Source organism: Dysidea avara, chromosome 11 (genome assembly GCF_963678975.1).
Source record: "Dysidea avara chromosome 11, odDysAvar1.4, whole genome shotgun sequence".
Taxonomy (NCBI): domain Eukaryota; kingdom Metazoa; phylum Porifera; class Demospongiae; order Dictyoceratida; family Dysideidae; genus Dysidea; species Dysidea avara.
Genome location: NC_089282.1, coordinates 16,640,827 through 16,662,543, shown reverse-complemented (window position 1 = coordinate 16,662,543; position 21,717 = coordinate 16,640,827). Strand labels below are relative to the sequence as shown.

General features: G+C 38.2%; 5 protein-coding genes across 5 annotated transcripts in view; 4 read left to right on the top strand and 1 right to left on the bottom strand.

The window, feature by feature from the left end:
- Positions 1–1,518, top strand: part of LOC136238746 (septin-6-like) — a 4,218-nt gene extending 2,700 nt beyond the window's left edge. Inside the window, exons 11-14 of the mRNA XM_066029320.1 lie at positions 260–376; positions 826–916; positions 1,019–1,138; positions 1,190–1,518. Coding sequence (XP_065885392.1) covers positions 260–376; positions 826–916; positions 1,019–1,138; positions 1,190–1,303 — 442 coding nt within the window. The 3' untranslated portion in view covers positions 1,304–1,518. The remainder of the gene's footprint in view (positions 1–259; positions 377–825; positions 917–1,018; positions 1,139–1,189) is intronic.
- Positions 1,480–9,481, top strand: LOC136238750 (uncharacterized). Its single transcript, XM_066029324.1, has 3 exons — positions 1,480–1,609; positions 1,671–1,777; positions 9,284–9,481. Exons 1-3 carry the CDS (start codon positions 1,518–1,520, stop codon positions 9,382–9,384), a joined length of 300 nt encoding a protein of 99 aa, XP_065885396.1. The 5' UTR covers positions 1,480–1,517; the 3' UTR covers positions 9,385–9,481.
- On the top strand, positions 9,471–12,718 carry LOC136238744 (uncharacterized). The gene is made up of 13 exons (XM_066029318.1): positions 9,471–9,668; positions 9,813–9,914; positions 10,262–10,399; positions 10,599–10,694; positions 10,759–10,905; positions 10,979–11,158; positions 11,208–11,356; positions 11,409–11,497; positions 11,544–11,662; positions 11,710–11,775; positions 11,833–11,891; positions 11,938–12,081; positions 12,234–12,718. Exons 1-13 carry the CDS (start codon positions 9,588–9,590, stop codon positions 12,577–12,579), a joined length of 1,716 nt encoding a protein of 571 aa, XP_065885390.1. The 5' UTR covers positions 9,471–9,587; the 3' UTR covers positions 12,580–12,718.
- On the bottom strand, positions 12,601–21,595 carry LOC136238741 (uncharacterized). The gene is made up of 26 exons (XM_066029314.1): positions 21,487–21,595; positions 21,201–21,255; positions 21,072–21,149; positions 20,868–20,937; positions 20,734–20,812; positions 20,548–20,666; positions 20,303–20,378; positions 20,139–20,243; positions 19,828–19,917; positions 19,710–19,775; positions 18,655–19,492; positions 17,464–18,602; positions 17,330–17,404; positions 17,213–17,273; positions 16,560–16,636; positions 14,555–14,687; positions 14,424–14,508; positions 14,297–14,369; positions 13,831–13,887; positions 13,713–13,783; positions 13,492–13,660; positions 13,352–13,441; positions 13,242–13,307; positions 13,097–13,192; positions 12,907–13,045; positions 12,601–12,796 (listed from the first exon to the last, which is right to left on the bottom strand). The coding sequence occupies exons 1-26, from the start codon at positions 21,532–21,534 to the stop codon at positions 12,726–12,728; spliced, it is 4,026 nt and encodes a 1,341-aa protein (XP_065885386.1). The 5' UTR covers positions 21,535–21,595; the 3' UTR covers positions 12,601–12,725.
- Positions 21,570–21,717, top strand: part of LOC136238742 (coronin-7-like) — a 12,485-nt gene continuing 12,337 nt past the window's right edge. Inside the window, exon 1 of the mRNA XM_066029315.1 lies at positions 21,570–21,699. Within this exon, the coding sequence (XP_065885387.1) occupies positions 21,640–21,699 (60 nt within the window). The 5' untranslated portion in view covers positions 21,570–21,639. The remainder of the gene's footprint in view (positions 21,700–21,717) is intronic.

The window sequence follows — 21,717 nt, the reverse complement described above, 5'->3', positions numbered from 1 at the left end:
CACAAAGCCTTCCATCTAGAGCCTCGTCTATATTCCAAGCATGTCCTGGTGTCCTAATGAAGGGTCTAAAATGCTCTTGTGCAAGTGGGACCATAGACAGGTGTCCTAATTAGCATTGTATGTCTTTCTTAATTGGTTCCACTAAATACACCAGATGCAGCAATTAAAATGTCACAGTTATTTAATCAAGCATAAAAATCATAGTATGATATGATCCCCTGGATGCTCAGACCAGTGTGATCACTCCCTCTTATTATAGGACCAATATGGAGGATCTTAGGGAGAAAACTCATTCAATACATTACGAGTTATACCGGAGGAATAAGTTGACTGCTATGGGCTTCAGTGATACCTCAGCTGATAATAAACCTGTCAGGTAATTCCATTCATCAGTTGGTACGTTGAAACCTCATAAATAAGGTCACCTTTGGTGCCCATGCAATATATGTACTATAGTTTAGAGGTGAACTGATATGACTTTTAACCGATATTTCAATAACCGATATAAAATAATAGTATCAAGCTGATAAACAAAGCTGATCCGATGTAGTAGCAGACATTTTCTCTAACAATTTTGCACTCTATAAATTTAGTTATAGTAGGCGTTGCTAGGATACTACTAGAGCACGAGTGCCCATTAGTAGATATTTATATCTGCTACTTATTTACACTGTTACCAATCCAATACTGATATGCAAAAAAAAAAACAAGGCTGATAACCGATAGCCAATTCGATTATTAGTGCACCTCTACTATAATTAGGTTGTAAGTGGCCAAGTGAGGTTTCACTGTGTGTAGACAATTACACAGACATATTTTCAACAGCTTGCAAGAGACTTATGAACAGAAACGTAGTGAACATTTGAGAGAGATGCAGACAAGAGAGGAACGGATGAGACAGATGTTTGTACAAAAGGTAAGTTGTTCTGTAATCAATCACTGACTTCCTGCTTGTGATTACACTGTGTTAACAGCTGAGCATTATAGTTTTGTGGCTACGTTTCGTCTTGTTTGCTAGGTGAAAGAAAAGGAATCTCAGCTGAAGTCTTCAGAGCAAAAACTCCATGATGAATTTGAGCGAATGAGGAAACAGCATACTGATGAGAAGAAACAACTTGATGATAAACGAGTTTCACTTGTGCGTTATTTCTGGTTATGTGTGTGTATTTACAATTATCTGTATGTTTAGGAGGATGAAATAAATGATTTCAACAAAAGGAAAGCTCAATTACAAGCTCACAGGGCTCAAGCTGAGCTAGCTAAGTCAAACGCTGCTGCTACAATCCGATCTCCGAGAAAGTGAAATTCATTACTTTGTGGATATCCAGTGTATTCTAATCTCCATATTATCCAATACATTTTATACAATAGTTTTCTTATTTTACAGTGGCAGAGAACACGTTTTAATTAACATTCAAATTTTTCTAGCATTTTAATTATTCAATACATCTGGTATTTGTAAATATTGTGTTGATTTCTAGAAATTTAAAATTACTGTGTAATTTTTGAAGTCCAAAATGGCTGCTGGTTGGAGACAAGCAATTTCAACGACGTTACGTGAAGTTCGCCTCCACTTGTGCCAGTCATCGCCTGCTAGCAAGGGAGCCAGGTTGGCGGAATGGTCCAATACCGTACGCTTGTTGAATGGTATGCATTAATTGACACGTTAGGGAATTTGTTGAAAAGCACTACGTTGGTTTAAAGCAGCAAAACCCCACTTTCCCCTTCTTAATACGCGAGTGCAGTGGAGTAACACCCAAGCTGTATGTGAGATATGGTGAGTGGATACAGTGTATTTTATAGTTACATTTCTTTGTTCAGTGTCCACTTTAATGCACCTAGCTATCAGTGTTAAGCCCGTACTCCCAAGGTGTTCCATGAAGCAAATTCCCCCTACCTGTTGGAATATTGCTGTAAACTGACCATCACTATTAGGTACAAATTGAAAAGATAATTTTTGCAGTGGCAAATGCCCTACTCCTGGGAATAGTTTGCTGGTGAATCATGCTATAATGCCCTGCTTAGCCCATACTATGGGTTATGAATGATAGGTGGATAGTGCATCCAAAGACTTAGCCTAGGGATTGAAATATGTCATGTCATCACGGCCAATCACATTTTAAAACCACGTAAAGTGCTGGCTAAGAGTATTGAGCTGAACAGTTTTTCAGCATTTGTGATGCTGAGTAGGGTGGTTGAGACACCTGTTCACACTATTGTCTAACTTGGCATGGTTCGAAATAAATTGCAGTCTAAATCAATTGAGCATGTAGGCCCAGCACGGCGCAACATGCATTCCAGGCCAGCCAACTATAGTAATTTGCCCTGTTGATCACACAGCAAGTATTTTCTACTTCTAAAACATGGCTACAACATACAGTGGAACCTTAGTTATCCGAACCCCTTGGAAGTAGGGGTGGTCCATAAATCTGAAAAGTCCATATCTCTGAAACTGCGTATAAATAACCATAAGAGTGCTAGCGCCTTTTTGAAGCCACACAAATGCTGTTGTTTTTACCTTTAATACAGGCAATAAGGAAGCTACAGGAATCTAAACTACTGCTTCGAAGATTGACCTAACTTTCTACTATACAGAGACCAAAGTATAAGATTGTACCTTGTTTCATTCACGCACTATAGTCCCTCAAAGTTAACCCATACATTTTTCTTATTCAGAGATACTGGCTGCTTGCACAGGCATCAAATTTGCTGTGAAGATTCTTCAATAAACTTGTGGAAACTTAGCGCATGGATTTGTCTTTGCACTTCTTCTTTCTTGAGTTATAAAACAAAGAGTGAGTGAGTGCCTGCGAGCAAACTTCAACTTCCGGGCCTTGTAACTTCGTGCTGGATTGCAACAATTATAATTCCATGCGCTAAAAGTTTGCAAATTTATCACTGATGGTCCACCAAAAGCTTGGTAGAGATCCAACTATTGTGTATTCCAGAATATCGCCTTTTACAATGCAGTGTAGAACATGTGCACGCCGATCAGTTATTACAACAAATTCCAATAAACCACAAATGCAAACTTTATCAAATAACAAATAAATGAAGTTCTGAACAAAAGAAAAGCTCTTGTTCCTTTTCTTTACACAGTGGGACACTTTCCTGTTGCTTGTGGAGCCGCCAATCCTGCTCTTCGATAGGTAACACTGCCTCGCCTCGTAATGCACAGTTAGTGTCTTGTAATGGGTGATAAATCCAGCTGGAACATCGTCTCTACCTAAGAACAGGTGTACAATTACAAATATAACTTACCAGCATACTATCACTCGAGAAAACAGAGCTTGTGTTCGCATGTGTCTTCAAAACTAGCACTTACTTTCAGGCTAATTCACTCCATTGTCACTCTTGGGCACCCAGACGATCATTTTCGTGATGGTTTTCAAACAAAACAGGCTGTTTCTTGGCCAATTTCTTTGGTGCAAAACACGGCCGCCTAACACGGATACTTTGAGTATGTGTAATATTTCCAATTATGATGTAACAGCCGCATGTGGTTATGTGGGTTGTCCCTTGAATAGCTTCAAAAACCTGCTAGCACTCTTAAAAACGTCTTTCTTTTTTTTTAAATTAAATCAACTACCCTAATAGAACAGTCACTACTCTAATAGAGCAGTCATTTATGTAGTTAAATCCAGATAAGTGGGGTCCAGATAACTGAAGTTCCACTGTACCACAAGATCTGCCATGCTACTGGTGGACTCCCATACATTTTGTTTTACTGATATTGGCAAAAGAGGCACTCACTAGCTATAATACAGTGGCTACAACATCTTACAACTTGGCGTTTGTGTCATCGCTACAATTATAATACAGTTTTTATTGGGTGCCTTAACAAAGAATGGTTTATTAGTTTTACATTATGCACTTATTCTACCCCATTATTCAGTACACATAGTCTATGGTATTGTGAGCTTGAAGCAAAGAATCCAGAAAGCTTTATCCCAGTGCATGAAAACTGGTTTAATGATGAATGCGAAAGGCAGCTAATGGAATGATGCAACAGTTGCATGCACACACAATTTGCTTTGTTTTAACTCAGTCAGTCAAAGCATGTAACTGGTTAATGCTTGTTGCAACTTACCATGTTGTATTTATACACATGTATTGAAGTTTAATGTGATGATCTTCGATTGCTAAATTTTGCATTGCTATTATTTTATCTAGCATGAAATTTTAGATGCTCTAATAATTTAACCCACTACGTGGTAGGCTATTAGGATTTTAGATTTTATGTTAGCCTGATAATTGTGTAACACACACTGTCAGTGAATCATTGTTCCAAAGTTATAAGTGAAATATTCCCACCCAGAGACTGCTGTAATTTACCGCACCCAGCACCTGACTGGTAGTTATTTGAGACTGCCTTATTATCACTTACACCCCTCCTTACTTTCCAAGTTTTTGTGCAACATGTCAAGTTGCTGTACATAACACTCTTATTGAGCAATCAACCCACATGTGATTACTCAATTAGAGTTAGTAGATAAGTAGAATGATGAAAAGATTAGAACAATGGCTACCAAGGGATAGAAAAAACAGGGCATATTTATAAATGGGTGCTATCTAAGTAGAGCCTCTATAGTGCCCTCTTCAATAGCAATAAAGGAAGAGAGCTAATTCCAATTTACAACCTGGAAGCATGCTTATAGCTTGTTGCGCATGTACAGTTAACCTTGAAATATAATGTTTATAGATTAATATAATTATTTGACTAACAACAACGTAACTGATTCTGTTGCACATTAAAAAATAGTATAGCAGTCATTTTGTTGAGTGCCCCATCACCTGTAAGTTGAGACTGTTGATTACTTGCAACAAGAGTAGCAGGGATGGATGTATAGAACACAGTTAGAATGATTAAGATTCAATGTTACAACTTCATTAATAACTGTAGTTGGTTGTATCAACATACACTTTATTCTTGGCCGCTTCAGATATCAGCTGTTTTGGTTGCCAGTTACTTTCATTTACCTGTTTTTCAGCCAAGGTATTCTTGCATAAATTTGGTAAAACTTTGGTAGTTGTAGTAACATTGATTCTTGGCTGCTCCAGATATCAGCTCTTTCAGCTGCCAGTTAGTCTTTTTCTATAGCTGAGCTGTTCTTTTTCAGTTACTTGTAGTTTCTTGGGCGCGACTTTTTTTTACAGTGAAGGTGTTTTGGGGGGATATAATTTAGATCACAGCAAGATGAAATATATACTTGAATTTTATTGGTTATCTAAATCCTGTAGATCCCTTGTTTATGTCTCAATAGATCCCACTGTGAGGTAGCACGCAGCATGTTAGCACCTGTAACATCGACAACATATGAGCATTTAACTGGACAGCAAGTGCTGTACTAGTTACAGGGAGGTGTAATGGGCTACAAAACACCTGCACCATGTTAGCTAGAGGTGCACCGACATCGATATCGATAAAAAAAGTTGCAGATATTTCACTATAATTGCGTAGTCTGAAGCATATTGACCTTGTAGCATCAGTCTGAAGTTACAAGCAGACTTTTAAAGTGCAGAGGTTTGAATCCTGCATGTGAGTATGGTGATTTCTTTTTCACTTTCACACACCTCTTTTTCACTTTCACACACCACTTTTTCTTTCTGTCTACAAAAAGGTTTTAGCAAACAGCTTTTTAGGGGTTTTGTCATATTTTTCATACTAAATACCTTTATGATCACATACAGCCCACTACCACTAAATATCGGTATCAGAATTGTTAGTTTTGTAGCCAATATATCGGTTATCAGTAAATTTCCATATTGGTGCACCTCTAATGTTAGCGCCTGTAGCATTGGCAATCCATGATTACTGTGCTGTACTAACAGGGAGGCTTGTTAAGGCTACTCAGTACTACATTTCTCACGTCACAAGCAGCTGTGAAGGTACAACAACAAGCTGTGGTTTAAGTAAGTTAGATATTGAAACACAGGATTTAGAAACTCTCAGGCCATTTGTTTCACTCGGGCGCGCTACTGCCACCACAACACAGGACCTTTCAGGTTACTAAATTCTGTAGAACCCTGTGTTTCAATGTCTAACTATTACATACTGTATATATGTATTATATAGTTATAACACGCTTACGAGGGATATGACTGGAATATACGTGAGCGTGCAGCGCTCAAGGGAGAGTGCATATATTCTGAGTAATTGTGTTATAACTCGTATATTCTACACCCCAGTAGATGAAACGAAGGTAGATAAAACAGTACCTTTTAGAGATCAAAATCAGTAGAAACAATTGAGGTATCAGACGTTTCCAAGTCTTTAGCAGTGCCACGCCCATCTACTTGTGATTACTGAGTTATTCACAAAGGAGATGAAAAGAGTTCATCAACAATACACTCTGCAGCTAAGGTAAATATTTGTAGGTGCTTGTTATTAGAGACTTGTTTACTGTTTAAGTAAGGATTTCGTGTAATGTGTGAAGTTACACCATATATGGTAAGCGTTAGAGTTGCAATGATACAGTGTGTAGACGTATCGATATATTGCCTCTGGTGTCAGCGATATATTGCACGATACAAAGTGGAGTCTAAACAATAGCCTGTGTCGTTTTTTAAGTTTTAAGGGAAAGAAGTGAGCTATTTTTTCTTTGAGAAGTATTGCATACTATTCAGTTTAACCACAATGTACAATAATTCGATTGTCAGCCATGTTAACAAGCCATGATATGTCGATATATCACGATATGCGATATATCAATACGGTTTGACTTTGTATCGATACAGTGATATTGTCTTAAAACGATACGATACATGAAGTGTAGCCACAAAGTGTGGTTTATCACTTGTATAACCACAGTTTCCATGGTATATCAGTTATATAGCATACCGCGATGCTTTTTGATCTCCACCACAGGTGTGGTATATATATATATATATATATACGTATATATACTGAGGAGAGTGTCCTACTCCTATATACCCTTCTGGAAGGGTGTATCATAAAGGTGCTGATGTAATAACAAGGTATTATGGTTCGTGATGTGTGCGAGGCCATAAAAGTGCAAGAATCAGCAAAACTCACAACAACCTTATTTGTGAATGGCCTAGTGAGAAATGCCTTTGCCATTTGTCTAAATCCGTGAGGCCACTCTTGTAGTTCAGTGAGATAGGCTGAGAGCTCAAGTTGCATGTGACATTGTTAGGTACATGTTCAATTGTCAATTAATGACATCATTAGTTATACAAAGAGAAACAGGGTGTTACATCATCACTTTACAGACGCTCTCCTCTGTATTAGTAGAGCAGCTAAGCGACTAATTTTGCTAAAATCATTTACTTTGTGATAAAAGCACCAAAATTGCAGTGAAAGTTGATTAAGGTGTGCTAAAGGATTTGAGAGGTGCGAGGGCATTTTTGAAGCAGTCATAAGAGAAATTCTAGCTAACCAGGAAACCATGCAAGTGTATCCAAAATTGTGTTTTTGGTTTACAAATATGAATTTATGTCAATATTACAATTGCAATCAAAATATCTCTCAAAATGTGGTAAAATAAGCTGTTTTAATAAAAAAAATTCTAAATGTTTCCATTAAGCAGTTTTATGGCTTGTTTGGTTCTTTGTGTGGTGTCACAGTATCTATATGGTATTATATGTCTCTGGTTCCCTGCCTGGTCATTTTTTGCTGAATGGATTGCACAATCACCATACAATGATAGTGAAAAGCTTTATAAGGTTGTTATGTCTTACAGTATAAACACTCCCGGGCAAGCCAGGGCATTGCCCGGGCATCAGACTTCTTTGCCCCACCATCAGCTCCTAGAGTAATTATAAAGACATGGGCTGGATAGCTCGAGATTTTGCTAAAGTTACTTAACTAGTCACTGTACAAGAATAAGTATAGCACAACTTATACAACACTCACCGTGCCATTTTCGCCGATGGTTTCCTTCTTTTTGGCTAAACAGAGATGGGGTTATCCAAGGGATTTTCCCTACGCGTAACTTCATTGTGCACAAATAGAGGAGGCAATAAATAGAAGCAAGATTACGTGATTACAAAAAACCGCGCAGTATTGTGGCAAGGAGTGAAGGACAAAGAATTGGTTTCACTATAGTGGGCTGGACGGTTTACATTTGGATTAAGTGATCACGGTAACTATCGGTGTGGTCAAAACTCGGGAGGCAAAGCAGTCTAGAGGTATTTGTGAAATTAGCACCCATCTATTAGTGTGGATACTGCTCAGTTCAAACGGTATGGAGTACTTTGTTCAGTCAGCAATTCTTTTCTACTTTTCTAGGCTAACAACTGTAGTGGCAGAGCATAGTCATCACGTGATAGAGCGCCTCGTGCTTTAATTCAAGAATCTTTGTAGTCTGGTATTAAGACACATGTAGCTAGATGTATGTAATATGTTAAAAGGCCAATAGCTAGCTAGGCGTTCGCTTCTATTAGTTATCTTGCATACAGTAGTGTAGGATGATACATAATGCATTTTAAAAATGTTATATTGATGTCCATATGAAGATGGGCATGTGTACGTGTGTTGCATGGAAATTGGCTTGCCCACCCATTGCCCGGGCATGGCGAAAAGTCTGGCTACGCCACTGCTATTGTCGTGTAAAGATGCAAGTCAACCATATTTGTCTCTGTAATTCCATGTTCCATGTATATCAAATGTAGCAAAAACTTTATAATAAGCAAGCCTGATCACCTGGTCGATTTTGGGGTAATGGTAAGACCAAGAGTTCATAATATAAAGAGAGAACTCTTGGTAAGAGTTCTCTCTTTATAATTTTATTATGAACTCTTGGTAAGACTAGAAGCATATAATTAACTTTACATGTTATTGTAGTACATGAAATTAGGTTTCATTTCATGTCCTGTTGTACAGTAATAGAAACCTGATGCTCTGCCTATAGTTCGCACTTACGCATTATTTCATGTTCAAAATTAATTCCGGGTTCAAAAAGGATAATTATATAATAGACTATACCAGTTTGAGGATGAAAAGTTTGTTGCTTTGCAAATACCAGCAAAGTTTTATCCCCTTCGTATATGAAAGTTGCATTTGCTCACAACATAAGCAATTCGTATATGTTCTACAGAGTGTATTATGCCCTCATAAATTTTAGGTTTAAATGGAAGAATAATGTTTACATATATTGTGACATAAAAAATGCTGTACTTAGTGTTCTCATTGTTCTGAAAGTACACGTTTGTAGCTGCAAATGAATATTATTAATTCAACTGTTTTATTTTCTTTATTATATAAAGAACTGATAGTGACACTAAATGTGTATTGTTTACTGCTGTGTTATCTTTTGTACAGCGGAGATTCCAATAGAGAAAAGTGCTTCGCTGGACAATCTAACAAGTGATGAAATTCTACAGCGACTACAGAAACTAGTGGAAACGCCTTCTGAAGCTTAGATAGTGTATTACATGTACTGTTTCACGTTTAATTTATGCAGACAGAAAATAAAAATAAAAATAGACCGGATGTTTGGTTTGTGTTCGGTTTACGTAATTTTGCTTTTATAATTGCAGCTGAGACGGACGGATAAAGCGGTACAATTTAGCAGTTGTGACTTGCAGCGTAGCCTCTAGTGTAACTCTACACGAAGGTTGTCCCTATGGCGGCACGAAACTGTTCGGCGTGTTTACAGTGCTGTAACCATAGGGGCTTGTGTAATAATGGCACATGTGCGTGCCAGGTGAGTCAGAGTGAAAGTGCGCGCTGTATTATTGTGTTAATTTGTCGACTGTTTTGCTGTAACAAACAAAAAGGTTTGCTAATAAACGTGTGAAAGTGTTAGACTTCTTTGAAAGTCTTTCATATCATTGTGCTTTGTTTTCAGTTTGAGTTTTCTGGTCAGGCGTGCGAGAACCCCAACCTGAGTTACCTGGTGTCGTTCGCTTGTGTATTCTTCCTATTGTTCGTGATAGCGACCATTCAACTGGTAAGGCTGTAAAATTGTGACTAGTGCGGGCTGTGTGTTGAGTTTACTGTCATAAATAGTGAACTCTTACGCGCCCTCCAGTATCTGTGTTGCTATGCAAGTTTAAGAATAAACAGGGTGATAATTGATTTATGAATATTCCTACATGGGTTGTCACTCCAATGTACAATCTCTGCAGTCAAGTTTTTGTCAAAAATGAGGGTATCCCAAAAATGGTTCAAATTTTTTGTCTTGGTTCATAGTACAATGGCTATTGGAGTGACACGCCCCCTTGTGCATTGTTACATCACCTTAAAATAAACAGGATGCTGCTTCATCAACACTAGTGGTATTGTATTGTTCTGCAGGTCTTATGTATGTTGTTTGATTCTCGCAAGAGTGGTAGACCAGGCTTAAGAAATGCATTCAGAGTGACCACACAGAAAATACTTTATGGAATAGTAATAGGAGCTGCTGGCACTAGAGGAATATATTTCACCGTACAGGTGTGTGTATGTGTGTGTCCATGTGTTGTGTCCATGTGTTGTGTGCATGTATGTACCTGTATTATGCTTGCATGTGTATTACGCATGTGGAAATACGCATGCATGTGTGTGCTCGCATACATGTACTTGTAACTGGGATACGTGTACCTGTAACTGGGGATGATTTGCACAATTAAGTGTATAATTGATTTATTGTTAGGAGTACATTCCATCACAATGGGGTGACCTCTTATTAAGCCTCTACTATCCAGCCCTTATCACTGGCTTTTCATTGCTAATGTGCCATTGGGCAGAGGTAAGAGTAATATTTAAAATATGCAATACACTTCTATTTAAGTCTTGTTTGTGTCCTTCTCTAGTCTTTCCAGAATTCTGAGTTGATGTGTGTTACCCGTCACCAGTACCTTAATAAATACTCAGTGGCTTTTGTTTTATTTAATATGTTCGTGTACAGCTTGTGGGTGGCTGAAGTGATTTCAACGTTGTTGATGAAATCCAGTCTACAAGTAAGTCTGCCACTTTTCCTGCTTTGTTTAATGATGTGTGTATATTTAATTAATATTTGGTTTCAATTTGTAGGAAAGGCAGGCTAACATTTTCAATGTCGTATTCGCCTTTTTGATGCTGCTAACATTGTTAGGATTCGCATGTATTGGAGTGAAACTGTTTCTACAAAAACGTAGTAATGACAAGATGATTGTAAATTCCAAACAGCAGAAACATTCTGTTGTTGGATTAGTAACACAAACATTACTACAAGTATGACATAACTTGAGATTATTGTGGTGGTATATGTTGTAATTTACAGGGCCTGGTTGTTATCCTGCTATTATACGATGTCTTTAGCCACCTGTATCACAACGAAGTTACTGACAATGTTACCATCAGAATTATGATTCATGTGTTAGAGTTTGGTGTGGCACTGTGGTTCTCTTGTGCTCTATGGAACATTAAAAAGTCTGTAAATTTATTTTATCGTCTGCTGCATGTAAAAGTCATGTTGGTGTAGACCCGACGCATTGTGGGTATTGAACCCTGAATTGGTATTGCATATGTCACCTGTAAAAGAAAAGCAACCCAATTATGGAACTATTTCTGGTATGTTGTTTTTAATGCAAAAGCAGTTTTATGATTTCCTCTATAGCAAGGGCCGAGGATCGTTGCTTCATCTGTTTAGACAAAGATCCTGATGAAGATCTAATATTCCCATGTAAATGTCGTGGAGAATTAGGGGTCGTACATCCTAGCTGTTTACAAAAATTTGTAAGTGATATTAAATTTTTTACTTGCCTATCAAACGACCAATACAGTATATTACACTGATATCTTCAAAGAACCCTTCTGAGCCTCTAAGATGTAGAATATGTAAACACAAGGTACGAACCATTAAATTGTGTCTATATCATTTTAAAGTCTGTCTGTTTGTTTGTTAGTATAAAATTGAGACTCCAGGGTTCTGGTTGATTTTGTCAGTACCATCCGTTTACAGGAGGTAAAAATTTATCTTTTAATTGCAATGTTATTGTTTGTTGTCATAGGTTGATTATACAGGCTTTGATATTGTTTGTCATCTTGGGCATCTCTGTTGTCATCATCTACTTTTCTGCTGTCTGTATTCCACCAGTTGCAGCAAAGTTCTTTGTCATCTGTATAACAATAGTGATTGACTTAGTGATATTACAGTGAGTAAAAACCCTCATCTGTACACTACAATGGCATCTCTAGCTCCCCCTCAAACTAAACCGAATCATAGTGAAGCCTTTTTGTTGTTATACTTCTTTATTTACTGTCTAGAAGTTAGCAGGATTGAATTACTCTGCATTTTTTCTTTCAGGATTGCAGGCTATAACTGGTGGTCTTATTACAAAAAGATTCAAGCAGCATCTGTCAGAATTGACGGCCCAAGAGCTGTTATACAGGACACCTCAGAACTAGCCCAACCACAGCCAGCATCACAAGAAGTGGCCGTAAGATCATATAGCACTAATGATGATAATACAACCATTACTGATAATGAAGATGTAGCATTAATACCATCATCCAGATCAAATACTGATTTAGACAATGATTGCAATTGTCAACTGTGTACAGAATCTCCAACTATCATTCCAGAAATCAAACCTGTGGACTCAGCCTCAGTCCTAGTATCAGTAATAGTACATTCCCCCCAATCACATTAAAATAACCTAAAACAATGGACCTCATGTGATCTTCTCTCCCTGCTTATATTGTATTAGCAATGTTATATGTACATGATCAGTGTAACTAAATCATCTATTGTGTGTCTATGATAAATCAGTCAATTGTGTTCATTATTAATATGGCATCATTTTGGTATAAGATTTTGAAGGTCGTCAGGAATATCATAAATATCTTCATCCTCAGGAGCATCATATACTAAAGACAAAAAGCAAGGGGTAAACCACCAAATTATGATGTAATTTTTATACACAGGAGTGAAGTCATGTGACTAAGTGGTTAGGTCATGTGTTGTAGGAATACTCAACTGATTTCATCGTAGTCTGCATCCTGTGTGGGTTTTATTGGAGGGGCGGTCACTTTTATCTTATTTTTGTCTTTCGATGGTTGTGGTTGTTGAGGCCTATGTTGTACCCTGCCTTGCTGTGGTGCCTGTGCAATTGCTGCCTAATTGGGGAAACTCATAGAAATAGTCCAGTTGTGTGATACAGTACATACCCTAGCTTTTAAAATTCCTTTGACATGAAAATCTATAAGATCTTTAATCCACTTTCCTTGGTTGGTTTGGACAGGATAGGTCTTCTTTTCAAAGGCCTACATGTTTCAAGTGTATACCCTTAAGACTTGCCAGCATTGTACTCACCAACATGAATGTGTTCTCAGTATGAGCCCAGTTCTTGAGTACACGGTACTCCCACAAGTCAAGCACCTAATAGCCACTACAATGATTAGCATTAGTGTCACAAATCTCACCTCTTTTGTTTTGATATCAACACGTAACAAGCCTTCCTTGCTCACACCAAGATAAACTGGTGTCAACTTCATTCTTTTTTTACTGGGTTCCTATATAGTAACAACATATAGCAGACTCCAATGGTGGATAACACACGGACCTTTACAGGGAAAAATATGGCAGTACTAGTTGGTAGTGTGGAGCAAGTGTGGATGTAAACTTCTTGAGCTAATTGTCGTGTGTACCCTGATAATGTTAACTGCTCTTTGTAAACTTTCTCTGACATGGTACGTACTGTGGAATATTCCATTGGTAGAAATTCTGTTGGTCTATAAAACAAACACTAATTCTACAATTACTATGAAATACTGTTACACTTACTTGCAAAATCCAACTACCGAGTCAGCTTCAGTTCTGTCCAAGAAGTATGCTTGGTATTGCAAAGCTGCTAGCTGCAGTTGCAAAGCTAAAAGGTGGGTGGGGCTAATACACTACTCACTCTTATAGCATCATCCATTGCTACTGGCTGATTGCCTTGAACTATACTAATCCAACACTAACAAATAGAAAATATTGTGTGTTAATTATATGTACATTGGACACTGTTAACTGGCACCACATTTTCTTACAAAACCATTATCACTTTTAGCCACAAACAATATGCATCCATTTAACACCCCTTGAACTATTTTATATTTTTACTGCCTCCAATGTGTTTACTACATTGATAATTCATAATAGCATTCATTTAAAAAGCTTCAAAATCACATGTCTGTAGTGCTAAAATTATTTAAATCAGGAAACAAGTGGTATGCAGCTGAGTATATTCAGCAGTCGGGAATAATTGTCAGGAATGAATACAACCTTTTTTTATAAGTCATGCTACATGCTACAGGCAGCAAGTCATTCCTTGATAGTGCATAAAGAACATAATCTAAACACATGTACCACATTCACTCTTCTACCTGGTGAAATCTGATATGAGGTGGCACTCTCAATGGCTTGTCTGGCAAGGTTTCCTCATATGCTAATTTTAGTCTACGATGTCATTATAACTCATTAATACTTCATGAAACACATTACAAACGTCACCTTAATGCTAATATTCTGCTTGTAGTTATATTTTGTTCTTTAAGAGACTTCATGGGGTTCATTAGAATTGGTTCAGATCCCTGATCTACAATGGTTACCATGACAACAACTGGAGTACACTATTGCCATACCAGGTAACATGGCGAATGCTCGTAGCAGGAAGGTGTCAAAGTAGTTCAGTGTACCAGTTTTGGTGCCAGCCTTGTTAGTTAATCCAACCAATCCTGCTGAACTGGTAACCACAGTGGTCCCATCTGCACTTCTCTAAATGATGCACAGTATGGATGTACATAGAAACACATTTCTGATGCACTTTGGTTACAAAGATAATATAATGTATTATGAAGAACGCAGCCTGTGGCTATAAGTATCAACTTTGCCAGTCGTGCAGATAGCAGAGTGCATACCACACAAACACACAATGGTGTAAGTCTAAGTATGATGCAATCAGGAGCCCATAAGAATGTGAGACAGTACAAAGTACAATAGCAACCTCTTAACATGTGGTTATTAAAATAACTAGAGCATAACTATGATCTGTAACACTATCCACCCAGCCAAACACATACTACTGGAGATTGTATGGTACGATCTTACAAACAGGGTTACTGTAATAATCTTTTTGTAAACTCAGACACATTAATCTTAATTTTTTTCAAAGTAATTCCCTAAAGGCCAGTAGTCTCTTTCAGAAGGTGGTTGTGGTAAATCAAAGCTCATCTGTGAAATTCCCAAAAGTTATACGAATTGTATGTAGTACAAATGCCACAGCACTCCACCAGGGAAGTAACATCACCATAGCAACATCTGTGCATGTAACCTAAACACACAGTACATGTTAGCTTTTGGCTATTTCCTGCTCATGCTACTGTGTTGGAGTTAATGCCACCTTATTGCAGCACACTGGAAAACGTTCCATATGTTACATGCATGTACAATACACTAACAATATGCATGTGTAGGAGGTTCTACTTAACACGCATGACTGACATACATTGAGTACAGGGTAGACGTATAGAATCTACAGTTGCTATATAATATTAATCACAAAAAAAAAAACTATCTAATGTGTTACCTTTAAAAAACCCTTACAGGCAAAAATGAGACAATACCCCTCTCAATGGTAAAATGGCAACAACTTTTTAAAGCTTTCCACATGATGTGCTTATTTAATAGTTATACCACAGCTGCGAGGGATTTGCTGATATATACACCCAAAGCCCGAGGGCTGCGGGTGTATAATATCAGCAAATACCAAGCAGCTGTGGTATAAGTGATATATATCACTTGGGGAGCACTCACCTAATAGGTGAAAGAACTACTGAGAACTCATCCCGTTCGTTTTATACAGTAGCATCTGAAGATCGATCATGGTTTTAATAGTGTGGGCTAATAGCCATCAGAACGTTAACCATACGTTAAAACGTCATTAATACATTACCATGCTTCAACACGCAATGTTAGAAAACTTGCGATTGTGGGATGGAGTTTATATTGTTATCATTTTGTACTAAATTAAGCCAACTAACTTTGCTATTGGGACAGTAAGTACATTATTATATTAAGTTAAGTACTTAGGACTGTAAGTTACTAACCTATTTCAACATAGCAGTAGTAGCTTTGCTGTTCCATGGTCTGTTCAAAGGCTGATACGCGGTGGGTAAAAATACGCATCCATGATTGCCCAAACAATTATTTTGTGCCTTCATTATCCTTTAGTAACAACCAACTAGTCTATCTTAGCAAATGTACTCAGCTTAGCAACCACTACAAAAATGAGTCCCACAATACAAAGCTCTGTGTCGCTCAATATAACGAGTCAAAGCACATCGATTCTTTGAACTGGCTGGATATCAAAGTCATTGGCAAACCGCTTTCCCATGATATTGCCCGGGAAATATGCGAGTTAAACACCGAGCGGCGCCTTTGAATGCCCACGCTAAAGTGGTATATGTGTATGTGGTATATGTGTATATATACTGTAGAACGAAGACTATATGCACTACGAGGAACATAGCAAAAATACTCTAATAGGACATACAACATGGTCATATGATTTTTAAAATATGTAGAGCAAATTTTGTATTTTTTAAATCACTGTTTTAATACTACCATTACAAGTTAACACTACCCTACCATGAGGTCCTGTGATCCTTCCTTTACTCCTGATAAACATGCCCCCTCCACAAACAGGTTGTACTGGTCAGGGTTCCCTAGCAAACAAGACAGCAGCACACGTGTACATACAAACAAGATAAGACACTGAAAGATAACTGGATGTAGACACCTCATGGGGTGGTGTCTCAGATTTCCCCCACTAAAGGGTGCACTTTGAATGAGGGGGTAACTGCAAGGAGGAAAGCAGAGTTGACATTTGCTAAAGGGTTGTAATTCCCTAGTTGTCACAAAATACTCTAATAGAACAATCAGACTACTAGTATTAAAAAGTCACTGCATAGACAATACAAACTTTAGCAGATCATCTAGAAAAGTGTTATGTATTTTATACTGTGAGTGGTAAGTACAGGACAGCAAATGATATTTCTACAGTTCCTGGCACAGGTATGTTTTGATAGGTAATCTCAGGTTTGGTACATTGATAAAAACATGTATGATTTTACTGAACTTTATACTACATCCAACCCCATTTGACATTTGGCCTATCATGAAGTCACTGAAGTTAGCCTTAGCTTTTTTTTGTTTATCTCCCAGACCAGGTAGAATTGTGGAAAGACATAAATGGAAGAGTTTGTTAATAGATATTTCATTATAATTGACATCACACTTACTTGCTCCAACTATGACACACAATCTTTGTATCAACTTGGATGCATCCTGGTTAATATTAACCTGTATAACCATAGTGTGGGTGGGGCTATACGCTTGCAAGCAACACAGCTACGTACCAGTTCAGGGTGCACCTCAAGTGTGGGCAACTTTACATAGAAAACCCTGTAGTCCCTCAATAGTGTTGAATAGTCCTGTGAAACATACATACATACAACACACGCATATACACAGTTATTCACATACTGCATACCTTCATTGTGTTGGCAACCTTAGGAGCTTGTCTTGCTGGTTTCTCAGGAGGGGGAGTATCCTCACCACTAACTGAAGTTTGCATCCTCAAACGACTCTGACCAGGCTTGTAAGGTCTCTTTCCCATACTAGGATTTGTCTGTCGTGACAGTGTCCCACTTTGCTTACTAGTAATACTAGTAGTTGAGGTGGTAGAACGAAGAGTGTCCGAACGATAACTCCCTTTAGGTGGTGTCTCATCGGTCTTCTTGCTAGTCGACTGTTTTACCTCGGTCTGAATTGAGCTAAGATCTTGATAGGGATCTTCTTCAGCTGTCTTATCTGCAGCCGGTGTTTTATCGGACTCGATCAACGTAGGATCTTGGTAAATAGAATCATCACCAAATCCATTATCGACAGGTTTTTTGTTTAACTCAACAGCACTCGGGTCTTGGTATATGGAATCCTCACTAAATTCATCAGGTATTGATTTTTTATTTGATTCAATGGCAGTTGGATCTTGATAAATGTCATCACTAAAGGGATCTTGATCTGGTTTACTTGTATTCACAGCAGTTGTAGGATCTTGATAAATGTCATCTCCCCCCATGTCGTCTACAGGAGGTTTGACTGCAGGACTATTTGACGAAGTTACAGGAGCTTGCTGCATAGCCTCATCAGGGTCCTGATAAATATCACCACCCATATCATCTTTGAGACCTTCAGACGGATCTTTGACTTCTTGAAAACTCACTTTTCTACTTGATTCTGCTGCATTACTGGCCGACTTTGTAACACTTTGTTTTCTAAACACATCTTCATCCATGTCACCATATATGTCAATACGCTTGTTATTGCTTGATGCTGTACCACTAGTTGCAGTAGACGATTCTTCATCTTTGGTTGCGTCACCACTAATATCGTTTAAAGACTCATACGTCACCTCTGAATTTTCAATGAAATTTTCTACTTCTGAGGCAGCCACCCTGTCATATATTGGGTTAACCTCATTGGCCCAACTGCTCGCTCGAAGATTGTCCTCCAATATGTCTTCCAAATCTTCTAACCTCTTGTAAGTCGGAGTTACTCTCATACTGAGTGCTCGATTCTTTCTTGCTGCCAGCTTGCTTAACCTTCTATTAGTTGGTGGTGCCAATATTTCTATCAAATGTGAATAAATACAGTACTGACATAATATAGGTTTAATACTTACCATCTTCACTGTGTGTTTCCTTAGTACCAGGTTTTGCAGATGCTGGCTTTCTTCTGGTGGCTAGTCGTGACTTTTTTTCTTCCTCCATTTCACGAAGGATTGATTCAGGGCGTTTTTTGCCTGCTCGTCTCCTCAAACCTCCTCGCTCTAAATTGGGACTTTCCTTGCCTTCTGCACCTTGCCGTTTCCTCCTCAACACAGGTGAGGAAGTTTTATCCTCTTCCACATCATTTAAAGGTATTCTTTGTACAATCAGCGGAGCTTTTACAGTGTCAGCAGTTGCATATAAGCTGTTGTCATCTTCAACTTCTTCACTAGGCGATGGACTCTTATAATTTGGTGAAGGGGACCTGTCATCGGATGGCATTGCTGTACTGTCAAGCAAGGGGGACTTTTTACTAGTTAAAGGAGATTTTTTACTGGAAATAGGGGGCTTTTTACTAGGAACAGGAGGCTTTATAACTATGTTCGGGGAAGATTTGTTGCTACTTGCTACCTCTGGCTGAGGAGACACACTATCACTTCGTAAATCAAGATACGTTGGTTCAGAAACCTCATTACTATCCTTGACTTTTGTAAGTTCAGGAGATGACTCTGTCCTATTGTGATTATTCTCTTTGTATTTTTCAGCAGTTGTAACTGTTTCTTCTGAGGATTTTTCAACCTCTTCCGAGTCTACTTCCAAGGTGTTCAGATTGAGGAGACTCCTTCGGTACATCAAAGGCGATGCATATTGCTGTGGCGTTGGTCCATTGTACTCCTTGATCCCTTGTAGAAACTGAGTGATCTGACGAGCATAATCACTGACTACGCTAATGCCTGTGTTGTTGGAAAATTGCTACAAAAAGAAATAAACAGTAGCTATAGAAAAATGTCAACAAACACATTATGCCTTAAAATGGTTTCTATTTCTATTTAGGTACATGTTACATTGGCACTAGTGCAGGCTACTTCAACGAATACCTAACAAAGACTTATGGCATTCTGTAATGGAAAAATCTACACAGATAAGGAAATACGTACCTGCACAATTACATATATAGTGCAACACTTACTAATGAGAATATATTTCCTTTGTCTCCATAGGCGATAACTTGTTCAACATCCCATTGTGTAAATGACTAACCAGTATCACATGATGTCATATGAGCACACAAGAAGGTATATACACACCTCCATGTTACTGCTATCAATCCAGTGAATGAAGTCTGTTCCTATTCCTAACAGTGACACATCACATCCCATATCCTCCTCATCCGGAAACTGTAACACAAAAGTTGCGTACTCATGACACACACACACACACACACACACACACACACACACACACACACACACACACACACACACACACACACACACACACACACACACACACACACACACACACACACACACACACACACACACACACACACACACACACACACACACACACACACACACACACACACACACACACACACACACACACACACACTCACAGTAACACTGAAAAAACTTTGCCCAAAAGTTTCTAGCTTTCTAATCCTCTGAACAAAGGTCTTCTTTGCCTCATCCTCTGATACATTTTGAAGGTTTTGCATGGCCTACACCAAACACATTAACACACAATAACATTCCTGAACAACCTAACTACTTCTACCACCTTTAATATGTTCTGCTCTATACCACTAGTGTCTCTAAACTCCTCTGGAAGAATCTGCTTCAATCTTCCAGTCTTCCTATAGGACAGTGAATATAGACACTTAAAAATAAGGACACATGTGCACATAATCCAGGTTAAAGTCTAAAGAATCCCTTTGTACAACAAAAAGATACGGTAGGATATCTCACACTTTTATTTGGTACTGGACAAGGTGTCCAGGTTCTCATTACACTGACATATCTTACGTCAGGGATCCTGCTCTCATTTCCAATCCAGAGAACTCAGCAGAGCATGCAACAGCCGCAATATTCACAGCCTGAAATGCTGTACACTTGTAAAGGCCAGCAACAAACGTATGGTGTAACTAAAGAAATAAAGTGATAAAGTTATTAAACAGAACCCATAAATGTATTCATAAGCTATCAGTTTACCTGATGGTAGATAAAGGCTAAAAGGGTTGGGCTGGAATCAATGGCATCCATATCTTCATTCTTTACAAAGTACTTTTTTCTGTGTACCAATCAACAACCATTGTTACCTCATGCACCACTAGTCCTCAGCTAACCTGAAGAGAATTAAATTAGCGCCTCCTACACCTTGGTCTTTGAGTGGTATGTCTAATAATAGCCATGAGACTGGGGCAAAAACAATGGGAAGATATGTAAATATAGAGTACATATTAAAATTAATGTGTTGTATAGATTTGGTATGCATATGTCGAGTATTTGTTTGCATACATGTGCATCCATACATAACTGTATATATATACCATCTATCCAATCATCTGAGTTTTCATCTTTCCAAGCTAGCGAGAATTCACCTAGCTTATCAGCAACAGAAGACAACCCTGGAATACGATGTGTTAAAGTTAACAGTTCTTTTTGTCACTTCTGCTCACCGCATTTCTGTGCTATGATCTTGATAGCATTATTTAACATACAATCACGCGATACCTACAAACAAAAGATCAAATTTAATGTGTGCGTTACTATGCACCAAGTACGTTCTATATCACCTAACAATAGGCTGTCAATAGTTGCTCAGATATTTGAGAAATTAGAAATTACATACGCGTTCTAATGTAACTCGATTTACCTTACTAATAAAGCCACGCAACTCGATACTGAAACTACGCGATGCCCTACCCATACACGCACCAAACGCCAGTTACAAATAGCACATACCGCGATCTTCTTGATCGTAGCGTCTGCAAATTCCACGTTCAAGTCCATTTTCTAAACTGCAGTGACATACCGCATACCTTTTATAGTGTACCTTTTTATACGTGTAAATGGTTTCTTATATTTTGGTGCGCTTTATTTGAAGTAGATATAGCGATGAGCAGGTTTAAGGTATCCAAGTACAGAAATGCCATCAGCCAGCCGTTCAAAAAAGAGGTGAAGTGTTTGTGGAGC